Below are 24426 nucleotides of genomic sequence, written 5' to 3'. Positions count from 1 at the left end.
AGACTTCTGGCTGTAATCCTATGTTTCCATCCCTTTGACTCCTTTTGATTAAATAATGTGTCTGTGTTCCACTGTCTATTTTCTTTCTGTGAAGTTGCCAAGTGATCTCCATCTTTTCCTGTGCAATTTAAGAGACTTCCATGTCGCTCTCTAAGAGAATGTCACACAAGTCCAACTAGGAGCATAATTTACAAGGTTCAGAATGAACAGTCATTATTAAATACTAGAGCCCGATGCATGAAATTTGTGCAACAGTAGGCCTTCCTTTCCCTGGCTGCTGGCACCAGCTTCCCTCTGGCACCCGGGATGTGGGCTTCCCTTGCAGCCCCAGCTTCATCCAGAAGGTTGTTGGGAAGGACATCCAGAAGGATGTCTAGTCTAATTAGCATATTATGCTTTTTATTATTATAGATTGTCTCACCTGCAATGACTACATAGGCTCTCTCATTAATGCTTGGTAGGCATTTAACTAGATTAAAAGAGGTAAGAAACTTTTATCTAAAACTTTCACACAAATATTTCTTTGGCTGAACATACAATTTGGAAGCTGTGATTTTATATGTCCTTAGGTTAACAGCTAGTAGTCAATCATAATCTTGAACAATATGCACAGTACATATTCTACTCTATGAAAATAAATACAGAGACAGCATAGAGTAGGTTTTCTCAGGTTTGAAGAGAAGTTAATATTTTCGTTATTACTTTATCAAAGTATCCTGACTTGTGTCCAGCAGTCATTAGTTCTAGTAATGTTTATGTAGCTGGAAGAAAATATAACTTTCTTTTACCATTTCAGTGCACAATGTCTTTTCTGATTACAATAGGCAAATCTGATTATTTCTTCTGGTTGAGTAATTCCTTTCCAGGCAAAGTGAAATCCTGAATGTTTTCACAGGAACTTATTTTTGATAAGCACATGTGTGGTGGGTGCCAAATAAGAAAATACACTGACTTTCAGTAGATGGACAACTTGTGATAAAAATGTTTGAGTGTACTTGTATGTATGTGTATGTGTATATATTCCACATTCAAAGGCTGTTAAATCGCATTGTTTACCCATATCTTCAGAAAAAAATCACTTCCACTATCATGGTAAACAACCTGCTTCCCTATTTATAATGGTCGGGCCCTCTAGCAACTTCAGCGCGAAATTATAGCTAATTTGCCTACAAACGTCAGGTGGTCATAATAATCTGGCCACTCAGTGTATATGCCTATATTCAACAGAGCCTATAAATTGGAAGCCTCCCCTTGTCTAATGATCATTTCTCCCCTTCTCAGTCCCACTCGCATACCCACTGAACTTCACCCAGTGAACTCATCTCTCCTTTTACATATGTATTGGTGTGCATGTTTTATGTCCCTACATGTACTCTGAGCTGTACATGTAGTTATTACTTGCCTTGAGTTATTACAGCTAACATTGAGTCCTTGCTATGTGCTGGATGCCATTCTAAACTTTTTAATATATTAATTCCTTTAATCTTCAAGATAGATAAAGTGGGTACCACTATTACCTTCACTTTATAGAGGAGGAAGCAGAAACTCAGAACAGTGAGGTCAATCTGGCCAGAGTTGCACAGCCTGTAAGTGTCCAAGCCTGTATCAACCATGGTTGAGAGCCACTGAGCACAGATCCACCTCCCTGGAGATCCCGAGTGGGTCAAGTTCCCCGTGATTGACTTTCAGAGCACCAAGTACTTTCCCTCTAACCTTCTCTGCCATTGTGATGTTACATGTGTCTTTATGTTTGATTAATGGCTTCCACTCCCATCTTGCCCAGACATCATAGAACGCCTAGTACTTACTAGATAAGTAATAACAACTAATATTTATCAAACTTTTACCATGTGCCAGGTACTGCATCTTATTTTAAACTTCAGAAAGACTATGAGCTGTCTACCAATTTACCTCCACCTTAGAGATGAAGAAACTGAGGCAAGAAGAAGTTAGACAACTTGTTCAAGGTTACACAGCTAGTAAATGGTGAAGCCAGGATTTAAAATCAGAGGTCAAACTCCAAAGCAATGCTCTGAATGAAGGAAGGAAAGGATTAATGAAAATATAGCTGGGAGGAGCAGGAAAAGCAATAGGGAGGAAATATTTGTCATATCTGGAAGAGAAAAATCAAATATAGATAGATATAGATTATAGATATAGATATAGATATAGATATAGATATATGATATAGAGATAGAGATAGAGATAGAGATAGAGATATATAGATATAGATACACTATAGGCATAGGAAACAACTAGATAAAGTAATGCAGAACAGAGCGCCTAGACTAGAGCATAACAGGTGCTCAATGAATGGAAATGAATGAGTAAATATCTTTATAGCCCATAAGTTTAAAGTTTTGCGTGTGTGTTTTACTACTAATGTTCTCTGTACATGTTTTTCTTTCAGTGCCACCATGGGCCTTAATTGCCATAGCCATAGTCGTGGTCCTTTTAGTCCTGACCTGCTGCTTTTGTATCTGCAAGAAATGTTTGTTCAAAAAGAAAAACAAGAAGAAGGGAAAGGAAAAGGGAGGAAAGAATGCCATCAACATGAAAGATGTGAAGGACTTAGGGAAGACCATGAAAGATCAGGTAATGTATTCATTCCATAGTTCTCCTTAGATTTTATTGGAAATTAATAAATGGTTTACTCTTTTCTGTGAGATAAGTATAGAAATGAACAACTTCTGGACAAATAACATTGTTTTAGAGATGCTTTGCAATCCTTTCAGCCATTATTCAATATCCCAAAGTGCAATGGAAATATTTGGTAGGGTTTTTCGAGTCTCCTAAGCATATAAACCAGAAAAGGGCTTCCATGACCCTCTTGATGGGTCAGCATATTGGAATGATGCCTGGATATTCTGATTACAACCGCTTAGCCAGTCTTAATTGTGTTAGAGTTTGAGAAACATATTAAAGAATATCTGAGTGTTACCCCTCTTGGGCAGGTCACCTTTCTAGCATTATCACTTTTTTTTGAGATAAAGTTTTATTACAGAAAAGCTTCTTGCTGCAGGGAGAGGACCCAAGCAGGTTGCCCGCATTATCACTGTTCTTGATCGCTATTAGATAACTGATTCTTAAACGTGTTTATCACTTGATGAAAGCTATCCATGGTATGTATCCATCCAGCTCAATAATTAGTGCTGGGAATAATGGATGACACAGGAAAGGAAGAAAAGTATGAGCTGGCCCTAAAGAACAGGGTAGACTTTACAGGCAAAATTCGTATTTCCTCACATTGGAACAATTAAAACCATAACAAAGATTATAAAATCAATCTGGCTGGTTTATTTTCTAAGGAAGCTGCTTGGATGTCCTTTATATTGTGTATTTTTACTAAATTAACTGAATGATTTGATTCAGAATACTTTATTATTAATAATTATAATGATTAAGTGCCTCTTCTGTTTTTTTTTAATCATATTCACTATGGATATTTCTAAATAACATTTCATTCATATTAAAGTATAGAAAGATTTTTCAAAGAAATAAAATTTTTAGTTTTCAATGTTTCCCTTCAAATAATTCAAAAGTTCTATTTATTTCAAAATAGCAACATATATATGCAGTTTTATAAACTCGTCTTATAGTACAGTGGGGCCTTGACTTACGAGTTTAATTCATTCCATGATGGAGCTCATAACTCAAATTACTCGTATGTCAAATCAACAGTGAACGAGTGAGACACATGATGCTGGGCTGATGCTGTGGCATTCACTGTGACGTTCGCTGCACCAACTAGCAGTGGGGTATCTGAAGCTGGCTCATAACCTGAATTTTAGCTCGCAACTCAAAGCAAAAAATCAGCCGAGAGACGGCTTGTATCTCAAAAAACTCGTTAGTTGGGACACTCGTAAGTCAAGGCCACACTGTATTAATTATTATTAAGTAAACTCTTAAATATGTGAATCTTAGGAACAATTGAATCAACAAAGGCATGTTAGTACATTTGCATAGTTTCCTAGTTAATCACTCACTCAGGACAATAACCCTCCACCGCAGTTGGAGTTTTAAACACTTTTTCTCAAAGACACAGTCATGTCTATTGAAAATAATTTCACAGAGCTCATTTTTCACTCCCTGAACTTTTGTTAGGTCTCAGTGCTATAGAGTGGATGTAAGGCTAGTGCTCACGCTCAGCGAGCTCTGTTCTGAGCTCAGAGTAAGAAGGATTACATTTTTCTGAAAGTTTCTAATCACAACCATAGAATCCAATGCACAAAAGTTAAGTCATACGTGTCTAATAAGGACTTTTCTTTCTGGTTAATCTGTTACATAGAAACTGAGATTTTAAATCATCCCTTACTTTATTTCAATATGTCCATAGCAAGCAGGACTTGATACAGATTTACTTAAACAACGCATTGGAATAAGTGTAGAAGCAATCTTCAATATGGACATGAAATGAATCATTTTTACTTGAATTTCAACTATATATGTCAAACAATAGGTTGAAAATATAATACTATCATTTTCGTAACTACAATAAAATTAAAATCCGAGTATCCTGAAATTAAAAGTTTAAAGTATCGAATAATAGTATATTATTTGATAATATAATTATTCTTGAGGCTCAGTGCCCGAATTCATGCACAGGTGGGGTCCCTTGGCCTAGCCAGCGATCAATTAGGGCCAATCAGGGCCGTCTCCTCCAGTCCAGGGGGAGGGATTGTAGGAGGTTGGCTAGCCACGGGAGGTTGGCTGTGGGAGTGCACTGACCACCACGGGGGAAGCTCCTGTGTTGAGCTTCTGCCCCCTGGTGGTCAGTGTGTATCATAGCTACTGGCCGGTTGACAAGTTGTTCAATCTGTCGTAATGGTTGTTTAGGCTTTTATATGTTTACTAGAGACCTGATGCATGAAATTCGTGCAAGGGGCTCGTCTCTCACAGCCCCAGCTGCCTCGGCCAGCCTTTGCAGCCCTGGCTGGCCCTCGCAGCCCCTCACAGCCTCAGCCGGCCCTCACGGCCCCTCACAGCCTTGGCCGGCCCTCACAGCCCTGGCTTCGTCCAGAAGGTCATCCAGAAGGACATCCAGAAGATCTTTCAGCTGTCCGGTCTAATATATTACGTTTTTATTATATAGATAGATTATATTAACATTGAGTAACTATCATATTAACATTATATTAAATAATGTTTTTTCCTAAGAAAAGAAATTTGTATTTTTCATTGTGAAATTTTTTCTGTATGATGTAAAAGACTATCCTATATAATTAAAGCTTACTATGCTAAGTGTCCAGTCGTCTGGTCATCCATTCAACCAATCAAAGCATAATATGCTAATGATATGCTAAGGCTACTCATCTGCTTGCTATTATGCGCACTGACCAACAGGGAACAGATGCTCTGACTGGTAGGTTAACTTGCTGCTGGGGTCTGGCTGATTAGGACTGAGCAAGGTGGGCTGGACACACCCTGGAGCCCTCCCATGGTCCCTACCCAGCTGGCCAACCTCCCGCATCCCTCCCCAGCCCCGATCGTGCACCGGTGGGGTCCCTCAGCCGGGCCTGCACCCTTTCCCAATCTGGGAACCCTCGGGGGATGTCGGAGAGCCAGTTTTGACCTAATCCCGCAGGCTAGGCCAAGGGACCCTAGTCATGCACGAATTCATGAATCAGGCCTCTAGTAGTTTATAAAATAGTACCAGTGTTTATCACCTCTGTTAAAAACCTGGATAAATGAACAAGATCTCAAAAGTAATGAATACAGAGAATTAACTATAGCTAATTTTTCACTGGCCACCTATTCCTTTAAATGAGAGGGAAAGATAAATGAGTCAAATAAGAAAATATTAAGAAATCAGTGATAGTTTATAGCAATTTTCTGTCATAACATAGCATTTAGGATTTCAACCCTCAAAAAGGTAATTAATTATTTTAAGTAAATCAGTTTGTCTACATAGGATTTTATAGGTTTTATTTTGATTTATAAACAATTAAATGTTAAATGATTTACAAACAATTAAATTAAATGTTTGGATAAGTGAAAGTAGGCTCCATGTGTAAACAGTTATATAACAGTACCTTATGATACTTTTTTAAGGCAGACAAAATAGCCAATAATGGGTTCTATCATTTTATGAAGGGGAAGGATGAAGAAGCAAAATGTGACTCAAAGATATTAAGATGCTATATCACATTTGATCAGACAAATTCAAAACAGCCTTAACACAAAGTAAAATTATTTTTAAATATTATTTAGAATATTTTTAAACAGAACGTTGATATGAACATGGGAAAGACGATGTGCTTATTTAAAAACAGATGTGAGAGGGATTTTAGATACAATTTCTTAAGATACCTAGATTTAGGAAAATCAATGTTTTTACTATTTCAATCCATATAAAATGTCACAGAAATTTAAATTTCATTGTTCATGGCTGCATGTCTCTAAGGTAAAATTTTATAACCAAGGAAGATATTTAATATTTTTCAATGACAACAAAAAACTATAAATAGTATTTACACAGAAAAAGATATATATTTAAGATTTTGTTAATGTCTTAAACCTTCAGAACACTAAAATACAGAGGAAAAATATCAACTTAGAAAGTCATAGGTCTGGAAAGGTCCTTTCTCCATTGCTTTCACTAATGTGCATAGATACTTTAATTTTTATTTCTTCCTTCTATGTCCTCCTTATCTGTGTTGTGTCTCATGACTGTTCTGGACTGTCCCTTGCGGTAGGTTTCCTCGGCTACTTAGACACACCTAAGTCAACGCTCGGATACATCTAGTGGCCTGGCAGCTGGGACTCCACAGCTGAGGGTGGACCATTCTGACACACATCAAGGCTGAACTAAATTGATTTTTTTTAAAGATGAAGGGTTCTCATATTAAATATTATTAACTGATTAAGTAGAGTATTATTAGAAAGCTCAAGTTTTTAACTGATGGGCACAGAAAGAAAATTCATTCCTTTGTTGATCTCTTTTTACTGTGCCCTATCAATGCCAAATCTGAACAATTTAACTTAGAATGAACACGTGCTCCTTCTGATGGAATGCCTTTTGAATGTTGAAGCAAGCCAGAAGCATGTGCACTAAATCTTTGAAATTTAAAACAAGGTCGATGTTCCCAGCACAGCTTTTTCTACAGCAATTTATCAAACTCTCAGAACTGCTGGGTTTACAAGCTGTTTCTTCTGCATTTTGTTCCATTGGGGGAGGGAGGGGGGGCTGGTATTGCTCGTGAGATATTATAATGGCCACTGATTTAATAGGCCTGAATTTAATGTGATAGTACAGAAAATGTCTTGGTTAAACTCAGCCTTTGGGACAAGAATAGACTTAATCACTGCAGTGATGAACAGTGGCACTGAGAAATTATAAAAAATTTAGACCTGTTTCATGCAGAATAATTGCAGAGATGGTCCTGCACCTTTTATTAGGGCAAAAACCACTTAGGGAGAAGGAGATTTAATATCTCAGCTATTTCAAATCGCACTGGGCTGAAACATGATATGCAAATCATCAGTTCTGAAGGAGGCTTTTGAAAAAGTATTTTAATCCATAAAATCTTTTATTATAGTAATGTGCAGATATTTCAGACAGAAGTATGCATTAGTTTGCTATTATATTTTAAAAAAATAAAATCTTACAGGGAGGCAAATTACCTAAGCTACAATTTTCTAAGCACATTTAAGACTTACACACAGCTAAGGTTTCAGTAATCTTTTTTTTTTTTATTTCACTTTAGTGACACCCCACACAAAAATTAAAAGATTAGCATAAATTTTTAAATAATTATGTTGTTTCCTGCCTTTGGCTATCAGTAAATCAACATTTTATTATTCAAGAAAACATTGATGTATAAATTAAAATTTCCCAATTAAATAGTGTATGGCTAACCAAATTTTTTTAACCTTCTACACTAATCTACTAATGGTAATTTTCCATTTTTCCTACTCATTGTAAGCTCCTGAAATTTTTCAGGAAGCACAGAAGAAAAGCATCTCTGACTACAGCTCAACTCTGTTTATCTGATCTTCCCACACAAACAAGTGTATTAATATGATGCCAGCAAGTCTCGGTTTTTTTGGAATCAAATTGGAGTTCACTGGGAAAAGCCAAATTGGAAAATCTTGTCAATGAGAGACTGAGGGTGCCATTTGGAAGCACCACTGCGGGTCTCTGCGGGAATAGATAAGCCAACAGGAAAGGCTTCTCTCAGCAGAAAGAAAGAACATGCATTTGGGAGCTGGGAGTGGTGGGAGCCACTGAGTGGTTGAGCTGTAGTTTAATGCTTCCAATGCCTTTCTGAAGCCCAGTTATGCTTCTTAGATTCAAGTTCTACAAGAATGCTCAGGTTTACTTGATTGCTGACAAGAATCAAGATGCCCTTACTTTGTCAGAGATATAAAACAGTCTACCACTCATATGTCTTAACTTGATTCCTGTGAAGGTCTACAGTAACACACACACACACACACACACACACACGGCAAGAAAAATTCCATAACCAAAAACTAAGAGAAAATATTTTCTATATATAACAGAAAGGTAGAACTACTAAAATACAAAGAGTCCCTACAAATCAATAAAAAGCAACCAACAACAGAAAGATTACTAATGGCTATATATTGGCAGTCTCTAGAAGAAAAGATGAAATGGTCCAAATAAAGGCTTAAAATTTTTGTCAACCTCACTAATGGTTAGGGGTATGTAACAATATCAGTTTTAATTTTGAATAATAATTCCTCATTGACTTCTGATTCTTTTTTTTTAATTCTTTAAAGCAGTAGAATGAATATTCCCAGTAACAGAGCTTTTACTAGTAATATTTATAACCTTTAATTATTTAGAAAAATATGTTTACTTTATTGGGGAAATATTATATATTTTTATTTTTTAAAAGAGGAGCATTTTAATGTATTTTATGAAATAATGAGCTTTCTAGTGTTTCAATTTATATTACACTTAAGTTTTAGGTTATAAAAATTATTCAACTGATACAAACTGAGCTTTGAGAGTTCAGTCCCAAAATTTTTGTTCATTAATGCAAAATAACCCTTTATACAGATTTCAGTATAACAAAATTGCAAACATAACTTTTTATTTTTTGATATCAAATGGACCCATAAATCAATTTAATTCAGCCTAGCTTTCTATGGAGCTGTTATGAAAACAAAATGGTAAACTTAGAGTGGAAATGGGGTAGATCTTTCTCTAAACATGCATTTGCTGGTGGCATGTTTTTCCTCTTTTTCCATAACCATTGCACATGTATATATGAAACATAACAAATTAAATTTTTCTGAGAATCACTTACTCAACTGTTTTTTTCATAGGAAACAAGGCAACAAAAGGCCACACATTTCATATAAATTACTCCACTGCATGTAACAATGGTTCTACATGATGGTTAGCATCAATTGCTTTAACCTACATGAATGTGAAACCTGGCCTGGTTAATAGCATGTTTGTTATAATTCTGAAATAAGCAGTTTTAGCAGAGCCAAATATAATACCAAGTTGACATTTGCAACAACTTTACATTTTTTGCTTGCAATATTCTTAGGGGCTTCTTCCATTGCTTCCATGTTGCTTGCTAATGGGGGGAGGGGGAATTCCATGCACAAATGGAATTTAAAAAAATATGTAAGCATCAAATGTGAATGTGTGTCAGACAAATTGAGATTTCTAGCATCTTGGTGCTTGCTTTTGACAGCTTGGAAGTATAACCACAAGCCCAGTTTAATTTGGATTTTGATGAAAATTCACTTGAATTCACATACAATCCATTTCCCTACTCATAGGCCCTTAAGGATGATGATGCTGAAACCGGATTGACTGATGGGGAAGAAAAAGAAGAACCCAAAGAAGATGAGAAATTGGGAAAACTTCAATACTCATTGGATTACGATTTCCAGAATAACCAGGTCTGAGGGGGGAATGTTTTCTAATTCCATTACATTGTCTGAAATTACCAAGTAGAAATGGAAGCAAGTTACTTTTTAAAACATTTTGTTGGCTGCAAGGGGAAAATGCAATTATCAAAGCCATTGATGAAATAAGATCTGAGTCCAGTCAGTCCCCTACTTGCTAATTTAACATTTGGTAATTAGAATTCACAGTATTCAACTGATTGCATCTAATGTATGGCACTTACAATAGGCAGGCAGAATACAAATTAACTTGAAGCAGTCAGACTTATTCTGAGAGCTCCAACCACAGTCTCACCCCTCACAGCCTTAGCTAGAACAATCTTTCTTGCCCTTCATGGATTTAGATCCAAACAGGGTGAGGGGCCTTTGTGTTATGCCACCATTCAAGCCAAAGTTTTGAAACATAATGTATCAGTATGGCAGGAATCAAAGATGGAAAATTGAAATTCATGAATTTCAAAGGCATGCCTTGTGTAATAACATCATGATATTAGGTCAAACTCTTGATGCTAATAAGATAGAAGGTCTAGAGCAGTAAAAAGACTGGGAACCTGATTTCTAGTGCCTATGACTACTGCCCAAAAAGTGACAAAACACTAACGGAGATAACAAAACAGGCACATCTGCTTCAATTTCTCAAAAACCATGAGGTGCCACCTACATTAACAATAATATTACCTGTCTTTTATTGACTGCGTTATAGAAGTAGCACCAAGATAGCTGTTAGAAAGCTCTCTACATAAAAAGGCCTTCCAGATTCTATGACATTGATGAATATACTCCTTTTGCATCTGAATTGTTAAAGAAAGTAAAAAGCTAGACAAGAATTAGTGGAGCTGGCCAAGTTAGAGATCTGTCTCTTAAGAATACTTAGGAGTCGGCCTTATTCTTCAAGATGGGAGATTTAAAACTCTCCAATTTGTTTTGCTTCACTCATCATTTTGGGTGAGGAGGAAATGGTAAATGTAAAATACATGCAATTACTACTAATACAACATGTGTTCATTATTTCCAGTTTGATGAGGAATGAACCACAGATAAATCAAACTCGAAGGTTCAGCTTTGACAACAAATGTCCCGAGTCCGCAATGCAGTGTGAGAGCTCTAACCCATTGCAGAAATTCGGGGCTTTATTTAAAAATTGATAGTCCAAATAATGTCTGAAATTTCACTTTCGGAAATTTCCACATTTCTCATGAAGAATGTGTTGATATGTTCTATCATATTAAAAATAATTTTAGCCCTAGCTGGTTTGGCTCAGGGGATAGTGTCACCCTATGGACTTAAGGGTCCCAGGTTCAATTCCTGGTCAGGGCACATGCCCCGGGTTGTGAACTTGATTCCCAATAGGAGGCATACAGGAGGCAGCAAATCAGTGATTCTCTCTCATCATTGATGTTTCTCTCTCTCCCTCTCCCTTCCTCTCTGAAATCAATAAAAATATTAAAAAATAATAATTTTATTTCATCAGCTTCATTACAGTCCTGCCTAGTTATTTCATAATACATTTTAGAAAATAGCATATTGGTTAAAGATAGAGGTTTATAGGTAAGGATTTATATAAATCTATAGATATACCTTTTATAGTTAAGTAGGGTATTTGAGGTCATTTCTATCACACATGCCAAAATTGATCATTAGGACTTGTTTGAAAGCAAAATTTCTTTTTATATATTTTATGGAAGGTCAAGGTCAACATATTATCTTCACATATATAATGTTTCCTGGGAATTAACCTGCCTCTTTATATGAATCCAGTGTTTTTCTATTAATTTATTCTATAAGTTTTCTCAGTAGAAATTTGGTGGTATCTCATCCTGGTCAGTCATAATTTTAAAATTTCTAAGTTGGCTTTTATAAATGTCATTTTATAAAATACAATTCTTAAGAAAATAATAGCACAGATTTTTTTCACTCAAATATATGAGTGTGTTTACTGTTCCCATTCTAGTAAACATCAACTTTAAAAAGGCATTTTATTCTGAGGATCTAGAAGATTCTACCTGATGAAACTTTTATTATTATGCACTCATTTTCCAAATGTTCTCAACTAATCTGATTTATAAAATGATTTCCATGAGTCATGAAAATAAAGTCTGAGAAACTGCCCAGATAAGGCTGTAATCAAATATATACATTTGTTACCAAAACTAAAAGAGAGCTCTAAGGTATTCTAATTGAGACGCTTTCATGATGAAGGGAAATGTGATACTTATCTCAGAGAGAAGTCAGGGGGGAGTTGGAAGAAGAAATTCCACCCCTAACCAACAAAATATCCAAAAAATATTTAAAATATAGATGATTTGGTTTTAAGGAGTGTAGGTATATTTCTAGAGTTTTCCCTACCCAAAAGAATTTTTTTTTGCAAAATGAGAAAAACATAGAATCTTGCTTATTCACATGCAATCTTGCTTATTCACATGCAATCTAAAGGCAGACACTAGATAGCAATTTGGCAAACCAAGACAAATTGCTTGATTTACTAAATATATCTTTATTATCTGATGTCTACTTTAGCTATTCTTTGATCATCTGTCTGTGTTTTGTATATCTACAATCCAGTACTCTTATTGCTATTTGTTATATAATGATATCACAAAGATATTGAAGCATTAAAACAAAACAAAAATAATTCAGGGCATTAATCCAGGTTAAAAAATGAGTCAACTAACCCAAATGCACTTACAAACATAGTGGGTCAGTTTTGCAGAACATAACTGTGACTTTTTTTAGAAGGGGATGAATTGCTTTTTCACTGTGTTGGCTTTTTCACTATGTATACACACACTTTTAATAATTATAAAATCAGTGTTTATTAAAGTACATTTCATTTTCAAAATTGGGTGATCAGTCATTAAACTGTGTATACTCTGAGGGGGGGGAACTATATATTATGAACAATAAGAGAGTCTACTTTTGTTTCCCATATGGATCTAGAGCAATCTGTCGATACAAAATGTGTGGTGTCAGAGCATCTAGAATAGTCCACTCACAGCTTTTATTTGCAAAAATATTTAAAATGTCAGCCTGTGTCCTCATTCATAGCAAGACATAAGAATGTATCACTAAGAAAACAGACTTGAAAAAAATGCAGATATTTCTGCTGTACTGTAAAGAAACACAGAAAATTAGTCACACTTACCATTAAAAACCATAACTGTAATATTCCCTTCCTTTACATGAAGTTGAAATTATATTTCTTTGACCCAATGTCTTATATGTAAACACAGAATTTAATATATGGCAATCATTTTCCTATCAGTTAAAACAAAAGTAGTCAGCACACAAGTATAGGTCAAATACGATAAAAACTTGAAGATCTTATTTTTATCTCAAAAAGGTACCTAATTTCTAAGGAATTTCTAGATAGTTGATCTGAGGCTCTGGTTCAGAATAAAAATTTCCTACATTATAATTATACACTTGTGATTGTTTAACAATTTATTTCCACTTACAAATCATGCCCTAAAAGAAAAATAACGCACAAGGGCTTTTAGCAACTGGGAAGTTATTTGATTGCAACTCTTTTGCAATTATGAATTCCATAGTTAACTGTAATCAGCAACCTTTTGAAAGCCTCTTTTATGCTTAAAACCAGGCTTTCTAGAGCCTGCATCTGCCATAATTGGGTTTCTGAAGTCTGTACAGCTCACTTCATTTGCCTTCTGTGCTCAGATTCATAAGAGAAAAATGTTTATTAAAAGCAAAGAGGAAGAGGGAGGAATCACAATATCCAGCACTGTGAACAAATAAATCTTTTCCAAAATGCCCACCAATGTCTGTGTTTGCTGTATCTGTTGTTTATTTCAGCTGCTGGTCGGGATCATCCAGGCTGCCGAGCTGCCCGCTTTGGACATGGGCGGCACATCTGACCCATATGTGAAAGTGTTTCTGCTGCCCGACAAAAAGAAGAAATTTGAGACAAAAGTCCACCGAAAGACCCTCAATCCTGTCTTCAATGAGCAATTTACTTTCAAGGTATTGTTTTATGCTTACTAATTTTCCCTCTGTTGTTTTAGATAAGCAACTGAGCTCATCCTGACACCTACACAGACATGCACATGACCGCTTGTTTGGAGATTTAAAGGGATTCTATTCAGAATATTTAAAATTCTTATTTTCCATCCAGTGAGGATTTTGCATTGCATTTAGATATAGCCAAAGTAGGATTCAGCTCGGCCATTCAGAATAAAATGCAGGCTGGAATATGACTGAGAGGTCATGTCCACATATAAAAAGTGAGGTCACCTTCAAGTGTGTGCCAATAGGCTTGACATTTTCCTCTCTATAAAATAAAGTCAAAAAAAAATAATGGAATTATTGTTTTTAAGTTTCAAAGTTCCTGGATATAGGTAAACCCTGTTGCAATCACAGAATAAAGTGAGCTATGTCCATTGTTCAAATGATGCAAATAGACATTTCTCTCATTGCCAACTTCTGTGTGCACAGGGGTAAATTGAGCCCTCTCAAATCATTCTTCTTCACCGTTCAACAAAAAGGTGAACATATTATTTGTATGCACTTACAGCATTCTTCTTTTACTCTAGGCCCGTGGTCGGCAAACTGCGGCTCGCGAGCCACATGCGGCTCTTTGGCCCCTAGAGTGTGGCTCTTCCACAAAATACCACGTGCGGGCGCGCACATACAGTGCGATTGAAACTTCGTGGCCCATGCGCAGAAATCAGTATTTTGTGGAAGAGCCACACTCAAGGGGCCAAAGAGCCGCATGTGGCTCGCGAGCTGCAGTTTGCCGACCACTGCTCTAGCCTGTTCCTTAGTGCCCTTCGTTTAGTTCAGACAAATAATAACAATGAGAGATTCTGGCCGTAGAACAACTCGACAGGAACATGCAGGCCTCAGGCATCTCTGCACAGACACGTGCTGTGGTCTTGTCTAGAAGTCACATGTACAAATAGTTCTTTTATGAATATATTGAATATGAGAAAACTATTTAGATGCATTACTTAAAACAATACATTTCTGAAAACAAAGGAATGTATATAACTTCCCAGTAGGCTGATGCAAAACCACCTGTCCCTCAACCAGCTGTACAGAAAGCATGTGCCTCATGTTAGTGAACTTCCTGGTCTGAAAGAAATGGCTGTTCTGAGGCCACGAGTCATTTTTCTAGAACTTTGTTCCCAATTTTCTAAAAGAGCAGTATCTCTATTCACTCTGAAACTTTTGAGATTTTATAGACAAAAGTTCCTAATGAAAGTAAACCTATTAAAAATCTACAGTTTTCTATGCCTAGGATAGTTAATTTACAGTAACAGTAAAAACATTTTGGAAATACTAGGCTTCTGAAGAGTTAATCACTATGGTCAATATACTACAGAACATAACATGAAAACAGAACTAAACCAATTGCAAGTGATAATCAAAATCATTTTGACTATGTATGAATCTTAATTTATGTTAGTCATTTCTAACCACAATTTACTAAACAGATTCTTACATTGTTTGAAGTAATATTATGTGGCCTTTTGTTTTGAGTTACCTATGTTATTTATTTTTTTAACGTATTGGTAATTGTTAGTAATTTCTCTGACTTCAAGAAGTTTAATTATTGGAAATTTAAAATTGCCTATAAAATTTTATCAGGTTCCATTTTATTGTAAGAAGGTTGATCAAGTCATAAATCCTACCAAGCTACAATATATTTCAATACATTTAAGGAATATACCACTGTTTCTAGAGAACTGGCTAATTTATTCATGAGATGTTATATATTATGCATCTTGAAATGCCATAGACAATATGATATAGAAATAGGAGCACAATAGAGTTTAAAGAGGATTGGCTTTGAAAGTGAGTTCAAATCCAATTAACATGAACCCTACATGCCCCAAACTCCTACTTGAAGGACTACTAATCATTCAAACAAAAAAATATTAGGTGCCTGCTGCGTGCCAACACTGTGCTAAATACCTTCAATATATTCACTCAGCCTCACACAGCACCGTGGTGTAGGCACTGCTAAGTCACTATTATTCTGGCAGATGAAAAAGCTGAGGTTTATTCACTTTGCCTAGTGCCTTCAGCTGGGAAGTGGGGACACCCAGACCCAGCCCTATCTAAGCCCAGGTTTTTGATTGATGCTACCTCAGTACAATCACACACACACACACACACACACACACACACACACACACACACACCCCTAAAGAGATTTAGCGGATAAGATAAAATTTTCAAGAGTTTATCCCTACTTTAAAATTTCTTATTTCTTCTTTGAAATTCAACTCTTTGAAAGGGTTTTTTTTTTTCTACTAAGAATGGAATAAGCGTTGTGCCTAGTTCTTTAGTATTTTAATCAAATTCCAAATAGTTAACAATGGCAGAAAAAAAATTTGGTAAACTAAAATTTCTTATACATATATGGTCCAATATTCTTCCTTCTCCTTTCCTTCTTAATATACAGAGTTAATTGAGAAATGTTTGCTGAAGCATAAGACAACCATTTATACTGATAAAATAATAGGAAGTGTATGAAAATTGATCAAACCTTCAATACAAGTCTAAACAATTTCTTAATTAGGCATTTCTATTCAGTTACTGAAGTGTAGCTCACTTGGATTGCACTGCTTTCCCTGAATATTAAAAATGTTACTAATAAACCTCCCAACCCATAGCAGCTGTCCCAGATATATTTGAACAGCTGGAGAATTCATCAGTTCTTGGCTTTTGCCACCAATCATTCTAAAGAGTGTCATACCTAAGAATGAACTTTAAGATCTCTATTATAATGCATCCCTGATATTCAAAACATCAATTTTCTAGTCAGCTCTTGTCAATCAGTAAATTGTTTTAGAGAGTAGGTGAGGCACCTTGTGAATTTCATTTAAATCCTTTTAGACTTCTAGAATAGCTTTTAGCAAGTCATTAATTCATTATAATACGGCATCAAGTGGCTTGAAAGTTATCTACCTTGAAAAAGTTACACTCTCACAATATAACTTAACAACAATAATGAAATAGTCTGCAAGGAAAACTTTATATAGTCAAATTGGCTTGGTTTATTATTGTATTCATCTTGAAGTGTTTATAGCATGACTAATAGTAGGATTCATTACTAATAATACTAACAGCTTCCAGAAGTTTGGGATGAAGTGATAAATTACTAAGAGAAGTCCCCACTTCCTCCCAAGTAATTTAAGCTGAATGCGGTTTGTCAAATGATTCTATTTGAGAAAATACCAAAAGCACAATTATCTCCCTGGTCAGTTTATAAATATTAAAATTAAATATTGTAAACAAGTAATGTGTTCTAAGCATTTTTGTGACCAGATTTTTATCCTCATCTCTTTTCATTTAGGTGCCGTATTCGGAATTGGGAGGCAAAACCCTCGTGATGGCTGTGTACGATTTTGATCGTTTCTCCAAGCATGACATCATCGGGGAATTTAAAGTCCCCATGAACACAGTGGATTTCGGTCATGTAACTGAGGAATGGCGTGATCTGCAGAGTGCTGAGAAGGAAGAGGTAAGAAAAACATTAGCATTTCAAAGATGACAAACTGTACTCACCAGTTCCACTCACGTAATAACCTACTGAGAGCTGCTCTTTACAGAATGATGTGGGCGTCCAGCTGCTGACAGCTGGCAAAACAGGGTCAGGGGACTGCATAACCTCATCAGAAAGTACACAGGTCTTCTGGGTGTTATTTGAAAGAAAAGAGAAAGGTTTGTATACCGAGTCTATCGACAATTCCCTAAAGAGACAGACAGACAGACACACACACACACACACACACTTTTAAAAGCTTATCACACATGTACTTCTTTAGAACGACAGTAAACTATCATCTTATTCTTTGTATTTTGCCACAATCATTCTGTATTGCTACACAGGTTTTCTAGCTATTAAATAGAAATACAATGGCACTTTTTCCTTGATTATGTCTGGATATCACAGACAGTTCATTGTTTCTCCTGAAGATATCCGAGCATGATGGGTGAAACATCAAATATAATTCACAAGGGCTGATATTAAATCCATTTTTTAAATGGCTCACATTTTTATAGTAGTCTTCACATTGTTTCCTCCCAGCTTGAATAGTTTAACCCAGGGTTTTTCTGTGATTTAAAAAGGGAAGTTCAATATTCTTAGTGAATTTAAACTGCATAATAATCAGTTCTATTGGATTATGCTGTGCCTGCCTGGCACTGGAATTTTTCTGTGATAAAGTCTCAATAGGCCAATACCAGAATGGCAAACAACTCCTAGCTTCTCTGAACTCTAAAGCAATGCCTTTTGCAGTCATTTTCTGGATTCTGACATGAGTTTATCATTACCCAAGAGATTGCCAACAGCCTCCATTATTTAGGACCACCAGGGATTCCATAGATGTGGTCACTTTCAGACTACCAGGGAGGTCAGCGAGTGGCCCAAGCCTCCCGAGAAACTCAGCCAAGCCCCTCACCTGGGAATCCTCTCAGCCTGAGGTTTTCTGTGGTCAATACAGTGACATGAGGTTTTAGAACAGACTTGTGATTGCTATACAGAAACTGAATTTTAATAGTGCTCTAAAGTTATTTGGTTGTACAAAAGGAGTCAAAATTATTGGAGTTAAGCTCTGCTTTCTTTTTGGAAGGAAATATAAATAACATAACCAAATAAGTTAGCCAAAATTAGATTCTGGGATAATGAGATAGATTTAGCCCTACTGTGGACTTTCAAGAGCAACCCAAAGGTAACACTGAGTTTTTAAATTTTATGATTTTTATAAGTAGCTCTTACCTATGAGTAAAACATCAACTTTAAATTGAACATGTTATGAAAACAGAAACATGACCTATTTCATTGAATTTTTATATTTTATTGAAATGTTTGATTCTGTACAAATTGCTCAGTTCTAGGGGTTAACAAAGTGGGACCACAACAAATATTTATTAACTAGTTGGTTATTAATTGGCTGGGTTTTGGTTGGTTTATTGGTTGAATATCGGAATATAATCTACTTGTGTTTCACAATGCCCGGTATATTCCTTGAGTGAAAGGGATGCATGCCATCAAATAATTTTTCTCTTTCAAAAATTCCTTGAATATTGGCCAGGTTTGAGGCTTGACACTAAGCTGGCAGGTTTGGTTGGACTCAAGAATCCAGGATAGGCTGACTGCGCCAGAGGAATCACATTCTCACGCCTTTAGCTGCCCTCTTCCTCTTTCTGTATTTCTTTCTCTTTCTTCCCTAAGACTCTTTTCACCCAATTTATTAAAAAACATTCATCATGAGAGTTTCTATTATGCCTGCTGTCTTCTTGGAGTTGTAGTAGATGTTTAAAAAAAAGTGAAAATGATCAATACTGCTTCTATCTTGTGGAATTTAGTGTTGTCCCCTTTCTCTCCTTCATTCCAGTCTTTGCCTTCCTTATTGCCAGCTACAGTGGTTTCTGAATAAAGTCCTATCTAAAAATCAACTCCTGGCTTTCAATACTGACCAATCCATTTACCAGCTTGGAGACACTGGGTAAATCGCTTAAGCTCTCTAAATTCAGTTTTTTAATCTAGAAAGGGGCCGAACATTATCTACCTTTTATTTTACAGATGAGGTGGGCTAGAGTATCAAGTTCCAGTATGTAATAAGTGCTCAGTAAACAAGCTTATTGTTCTCTTTCTCCTGTTTTACATTGCCCCATTCACTCCTCCATTTTCCCACTATATATCTATATCTACTTCTCTATCCTTTTTCTTTCCACCTTTGTACTTATTGAAAGTCTCTCTAAGTTTTTAATGGGAAATAATTCTACAATCATACCTTCAAACTCTGGAGTTTTTCCCCTTTACTATCTACTCGGGAATAGTAATTTTTGGTTTTCAGTTGAGTGACTATTTCCTTTTATCATGATCTGGAGAACATCATGAAATAGATGTGCAGTTTACCAAGTATCATTGGATGACTAGAGTTGGGTATAAACTTTCTCATACTAAATGAAGTCAGATTCCAATTACATTTTATATCTGAAGAATTACTGATTCTCACTGATATGTGCTCTATCTTTTCATACTCCCATTAACTGCCAAAAATCCTAGTTGCATGAATAAATTGAAGTCTTAGGTGGACTTTAGTTCTCGTGATTTTAAAAATTTATTTTTCCATTTTACATGAGCAATTCTGTTCATGACTTCAGTGTGTTTCCATCTAACAGTGCAAAAAAATATTTTATTGTCATAAGGAGTTAAAGATATTAAAGAAAATGAGAAAAAAGAATTCAAGAAATAGTTTTGGAATCTACAACAGAGCCACTAACCATGGTAGTCTATTCGGGTAGAGACTTGGATTTAAATGGGCTAACCCAATGCACTGAGTTCCAACCCAGTGTTTTTGATAGAATGTTGCCAGAAAGTTGAAAAACATAAAAGTCATAAGATGAAGTGAGTATGTAAGTGAAAGAATTGTAATTTTAATGATCATTTAAGTGTGCAAATAACTTAGAAAAAAATGGGAAGGAGCCTTATCTGGAAGTTACTAAGTATATGTTTAAAATGGGTGGAAGATGGTATAGGGGGAATAAATGATGTTAGAAAAAAATAAAATAAAGGAAAATATAACTAAATAAGTAAACAAATACATAGCTACGTACATACGTATATAAATACAGCGAGTGTTGAAGAGAGAAGCTGCCAGGAAGAGCTATAAACAAGCACGCTGTTCCCCCTGTTAGGTTCTAGCCCCTGGTGAAAACATCTATGGTGAGCTTTCCATTCTGACTTAACAACATTTTTCTATATAACATACTCAGAGCCACCTGACTGGCTTAGGTTCACTTGCCATTTTTAGGTTACTTGATTGACCACTTTCTCTCCTTCCGCTTCCCCACCTCCCAACAGATGAACACAGAATTTGACCTTACAGACAGCTATATCTTTATATTTCTTTTGTGTGTTTTTTAAACATAAATGTATATCCTCTGAGTTTTGAGAGACATTTATGTTTTCTTCATTTTCCCCTTCTCATTATAGGGCCTCAAAAATCATTCTTTATAATTAGTATATTCAGTTCTTCCATTGCTCCACCCATAAGTCAAACCTGAAACCAACCTTCAGACTTTTAGAATAATCCTTTCATTTACTATGTTCACTTAAATACTTCAAATGTTACAATCAATAGCAATGCCTCCATTTTTATATGTAAATTTTATTTATAATCATTTTAGAAATTGTCTCAGTCCTGCACCCCAGAATCAAGAACCTCTTCAAAGCATTTAGTATATTTTTTCAATCACCAGTACTACTTATCTTGGCATTTTTATTTTAGTATTTTGTTCGTTTTTTAGTATTTGTTCCTATCTTAGTATTTTTATATTAGTATTTTATTCCTATTTTAGTATTTTGTTCTTTTATATCCACATGCCTTCCAGTAATACTTATTTCAAAAGAAAAAGGAAAAAAAGAAAGCATAAGAAATAAATTAGATACTACCACCAGAATATAACTTGAGTCCTTTTTTTTTCTTTTCTGAACGAGTGTTTCTCATAACTTGACCAGTACTGTTTTTTCTCCATGAGAGAATATGTCTATCACTTCTGCTTTGTGTAAAATTCATTAAAGACTGATTTTTAAATGAGATTCTGTAATCCAGTGCAAATGGAAAAAAAATTGATTGCTGAATTAAAACAAGTTGCAACATAATTTAATTAGTATCCAAGCAGAAGGGAAGAGAAGCTACTTTAGTGCCTTAATAGAAAATCAATTTTGTAAGAAAAATTCACATTTTGAAGCCTAATTGGGAAAACATTTACTTCACAGAAAAGCAAAGAATACATATTCAATCAAATGGCAAAAGTTTTTTAGATTCCAATGGTCAGTTACTTGATACTTCTCTGGAATGAGTTAAACTCATTATTCCTTATAGCATCTTTTTTTGTCAAGGATCATGAAAGAACTGATGCTATTTCTAAGGACACTTAGTAGTCAGTCAGTGACTCATGACTGCCAATAATCTGCATACAACAAATCAATGCCCTGAATGGAAAGCCTTATAAAAGGTTAATTGCTGGAAGGAAAAACATGGATGCCAATAAGAACCTGCCTTGTCATTCACAATCTATCACATTAGAGAAATGCAACAAAGACACTGATTTTGATCCATAGCATTCCAGGAAGGTTCCCATACCAGCAGGGACCCATGTCTATTGCTTCTCACTGCAAAACCAAGTTTGATCACAGAGGGAAAGCACACAAGAGGCATGCAAAAATATTTTTGAATGAATAATTGGGGAGAGATGATTATTATCCTGTGTGACATGTTTCAAAACTTTCCTTTTAAGTTCATGTTGATAATAATAGATGCTTAGCAAAATCATTGTTACTGTTTTTGTTGACTGTCACAAAAATGATGATAGTTTTTCTCTCATTTTTTTATTGTAAAGGCTCACTCAGTCTCTCTTCTGTAACCCTTCTTTCATACTGTTTCCATGATGCATAGAGAGCTTGGGGTTTAGCTAAATCTTAAGTTAAGATTTAGTTAAAGCTTTGATGTAAGTTTCTGATTACATCATGGAAATGTAACCAGATGGAAATGAAAACACTTACAAAAGGAAATTTCAAAGAATTTTAACAAAAATTAAGTTAATCATATCTAGTCAGATTTATACTATAGTAGATATAATAGTACTGAATTATTTTAAAATATATTAAGACCATGACATATTTTAGTGTATTTAGTATCTATATGTCCATTTTATGGAACTGGAACATAATTTTCCTTTGAACTATAACAGAAGTTGCATTTAATTTTTTTATATGTCTTTGGCTATAACTCTGGTTTACTTGAGTCTGAGTGTTTGGTCGGAATTTCAATGATCAATTATAATGATTGTTATGCATAATAAGTATTGTCTGATTCATGATGTGGTTTCCAATAACATCGTAGGAAAAAGCAAATAACTTAAAATATTCCTCTATAGGACTGCAATTTGATTGCCTTTCTAGTTTAAAAAGACTTTTCAGGAACAAATGGATAAAACCAAATTCTTCACTGAGTCTCTAAATGAAAATTTGATATTGTTATTTTTATTGTGAATTTCCTAAAAATAATATAAATTTAGACTCTAATTTAGAGCATTAAGTGAGAGGAGAGATCCTGGGCATGTTCAAAATGCCCTTTGAGAACATTCCATTGCTCCCCCACTGTCAGACCTAAACCTGTTCCCTTCACAACCTCAACCACCCGAAGGCCTGTGTTTCCAGCCCTGTTTCCTTGTTTCCAAAATTCACTTTCATTAACGTTTACCTTAGCTTCTCTGCCTCGGCTATACACACAAATAAGAGCAACCATTTACTGAGAGTCTGCTGTGTGCCAACAAAAGTCATTCTTATGGCATTCTTTAAAATTGGATGATTAAACCTGATTTACAGAATGAGGGGTAACAGACCTGCAGCCCAGAAAAGTCTAAGAAATTTGTCCAAGTTCATACCAACAACGGCAGAGCTAAAATTCAAATACAGGTCTGCAGCCCACACTATTTCATCACACCATATTCTTTAAACAGTCTTTCTCAGTCTCTTCAGCCACACACATACAGATACACGTAGACATACACAAACACAATTAATGCAAATTAGTTTTTCTTAGTTTCTTCTTTTTTTTTTTTTTTTTTTTGGTTGGGGTGGGAATCAGCATTTGGTCAATTAGTTTTGACAACCTGCAACTAGTTAAGATCTACATATAGATTTCCCTTTCAAACATTATAACACATTGCAAATATATGCAACATAGCAAAAAAGAAAAGCAGGACTAGCTATGGCATTTTTGTTTCTTCTTAATAATATTTAATAAATACTCAGCATGAATTTCTGCCCAGAATACAAAGCCCTAAAATTCAAAGATACTCATTATCACAAACATGTTATTATTCACTCGTGAGTGCTGAGGAATTTAATGAAGGCAGAGGCATTTTGCTTTCCATTAAAAACACACACGATTAAATGGAATATAAATTTCCATTTATTCATTCCAAACATATATTAAATACCTGTGAAATTAGCACTGTAAAGTGTATAAAATGAAAGATTACAATTTACACTTGGGAAATGGTCAGTAATAGTAGCAAAATTTTATAATGTAAAATGTATTTGAAACATAGCTTTGTCTGATGCCAAAGGAATTCTTATTTTGTGGGTGAGGCCAGGAGTTTAGGGGGAAATCTACTGTTTTTACCATTTAATTGTTTCCAGAGTATTTTTCCTCTCACTGTAGGGCCAGTGGTGGTCTTGATATGTGTCTTCCACCCACTCCTGTCCACCCTTCCCAGGTTTTAAGTGCCTGAAGGCAAAGTGGAATAGCACCTAAGCTTTTGGGGAAGCTTGTGGGAAAATCCTTTGTCAATCTACTTTAAACAAAACAACTTCAACACTTGCAATTCCCCTGCTCGCTCTATCTCCTTTTTTTCTTTATCTCTTCAAAAGGGGAACTCAGGGAACAAATAAACCATTTAGCTTACTGTTTTGCTATACATTAAGTGTCCCCCAAGTTGCTAATAACATGCAATTATTTCTCCCTGAAATGGACCCTAGCCAAGATTCTG

General features: G+C 35.4%; 1 protein-coding gene across 2 annotated transcripts in view; it reads left to right on the top strand.

Annotated features, from left to right (window-relative positions):
* SYT1 (synaptotagmin 1) overlaps positions 1-24426 on the top strand; it is a 551768-nt gene that overhangs the window by 396474 nt on the left and 130868 nt on the right. Inside the window, exons 6-9 of one of the 2 annotated variants that reach the window (XM_081083378.1) lie at positions 2411-2595; positions 9766-9888; positions 13705-13872; positions 17213-17380. In XM_081083378.1, the coding sequence (XP_080939504.1) occupies positions 2411-2595; positions 9766-9888; positions 13705-13872; positions 17213-17380 (644 nt within the window). The remainder of the gene's footprint in view (positions 1-2410; positions 2596-9765; positions 9889-13704; positions 13873-17212; positions 17381-24426) is intronic. The other variant, XM_081083379.1, reaches the window with a different exon arrangement.

This window comes from Myotis nattereri (genome assembly GCF_964212035.1).
Source record: "Myotis nattereri genome assembly, chromosome: 2".
Classification (NCBI taxonomy): Eukaryota; Metazoa; Chordata; class Mammalia; order Chiroptera; family Vespertilionidae; genus Myotis; species Myotis nattereri.
The sequence above is the reverse complement of the archived record's forward strand: the minus strand, read 5'-3'. Positions and strand labels throughout refer to the sequence as shown.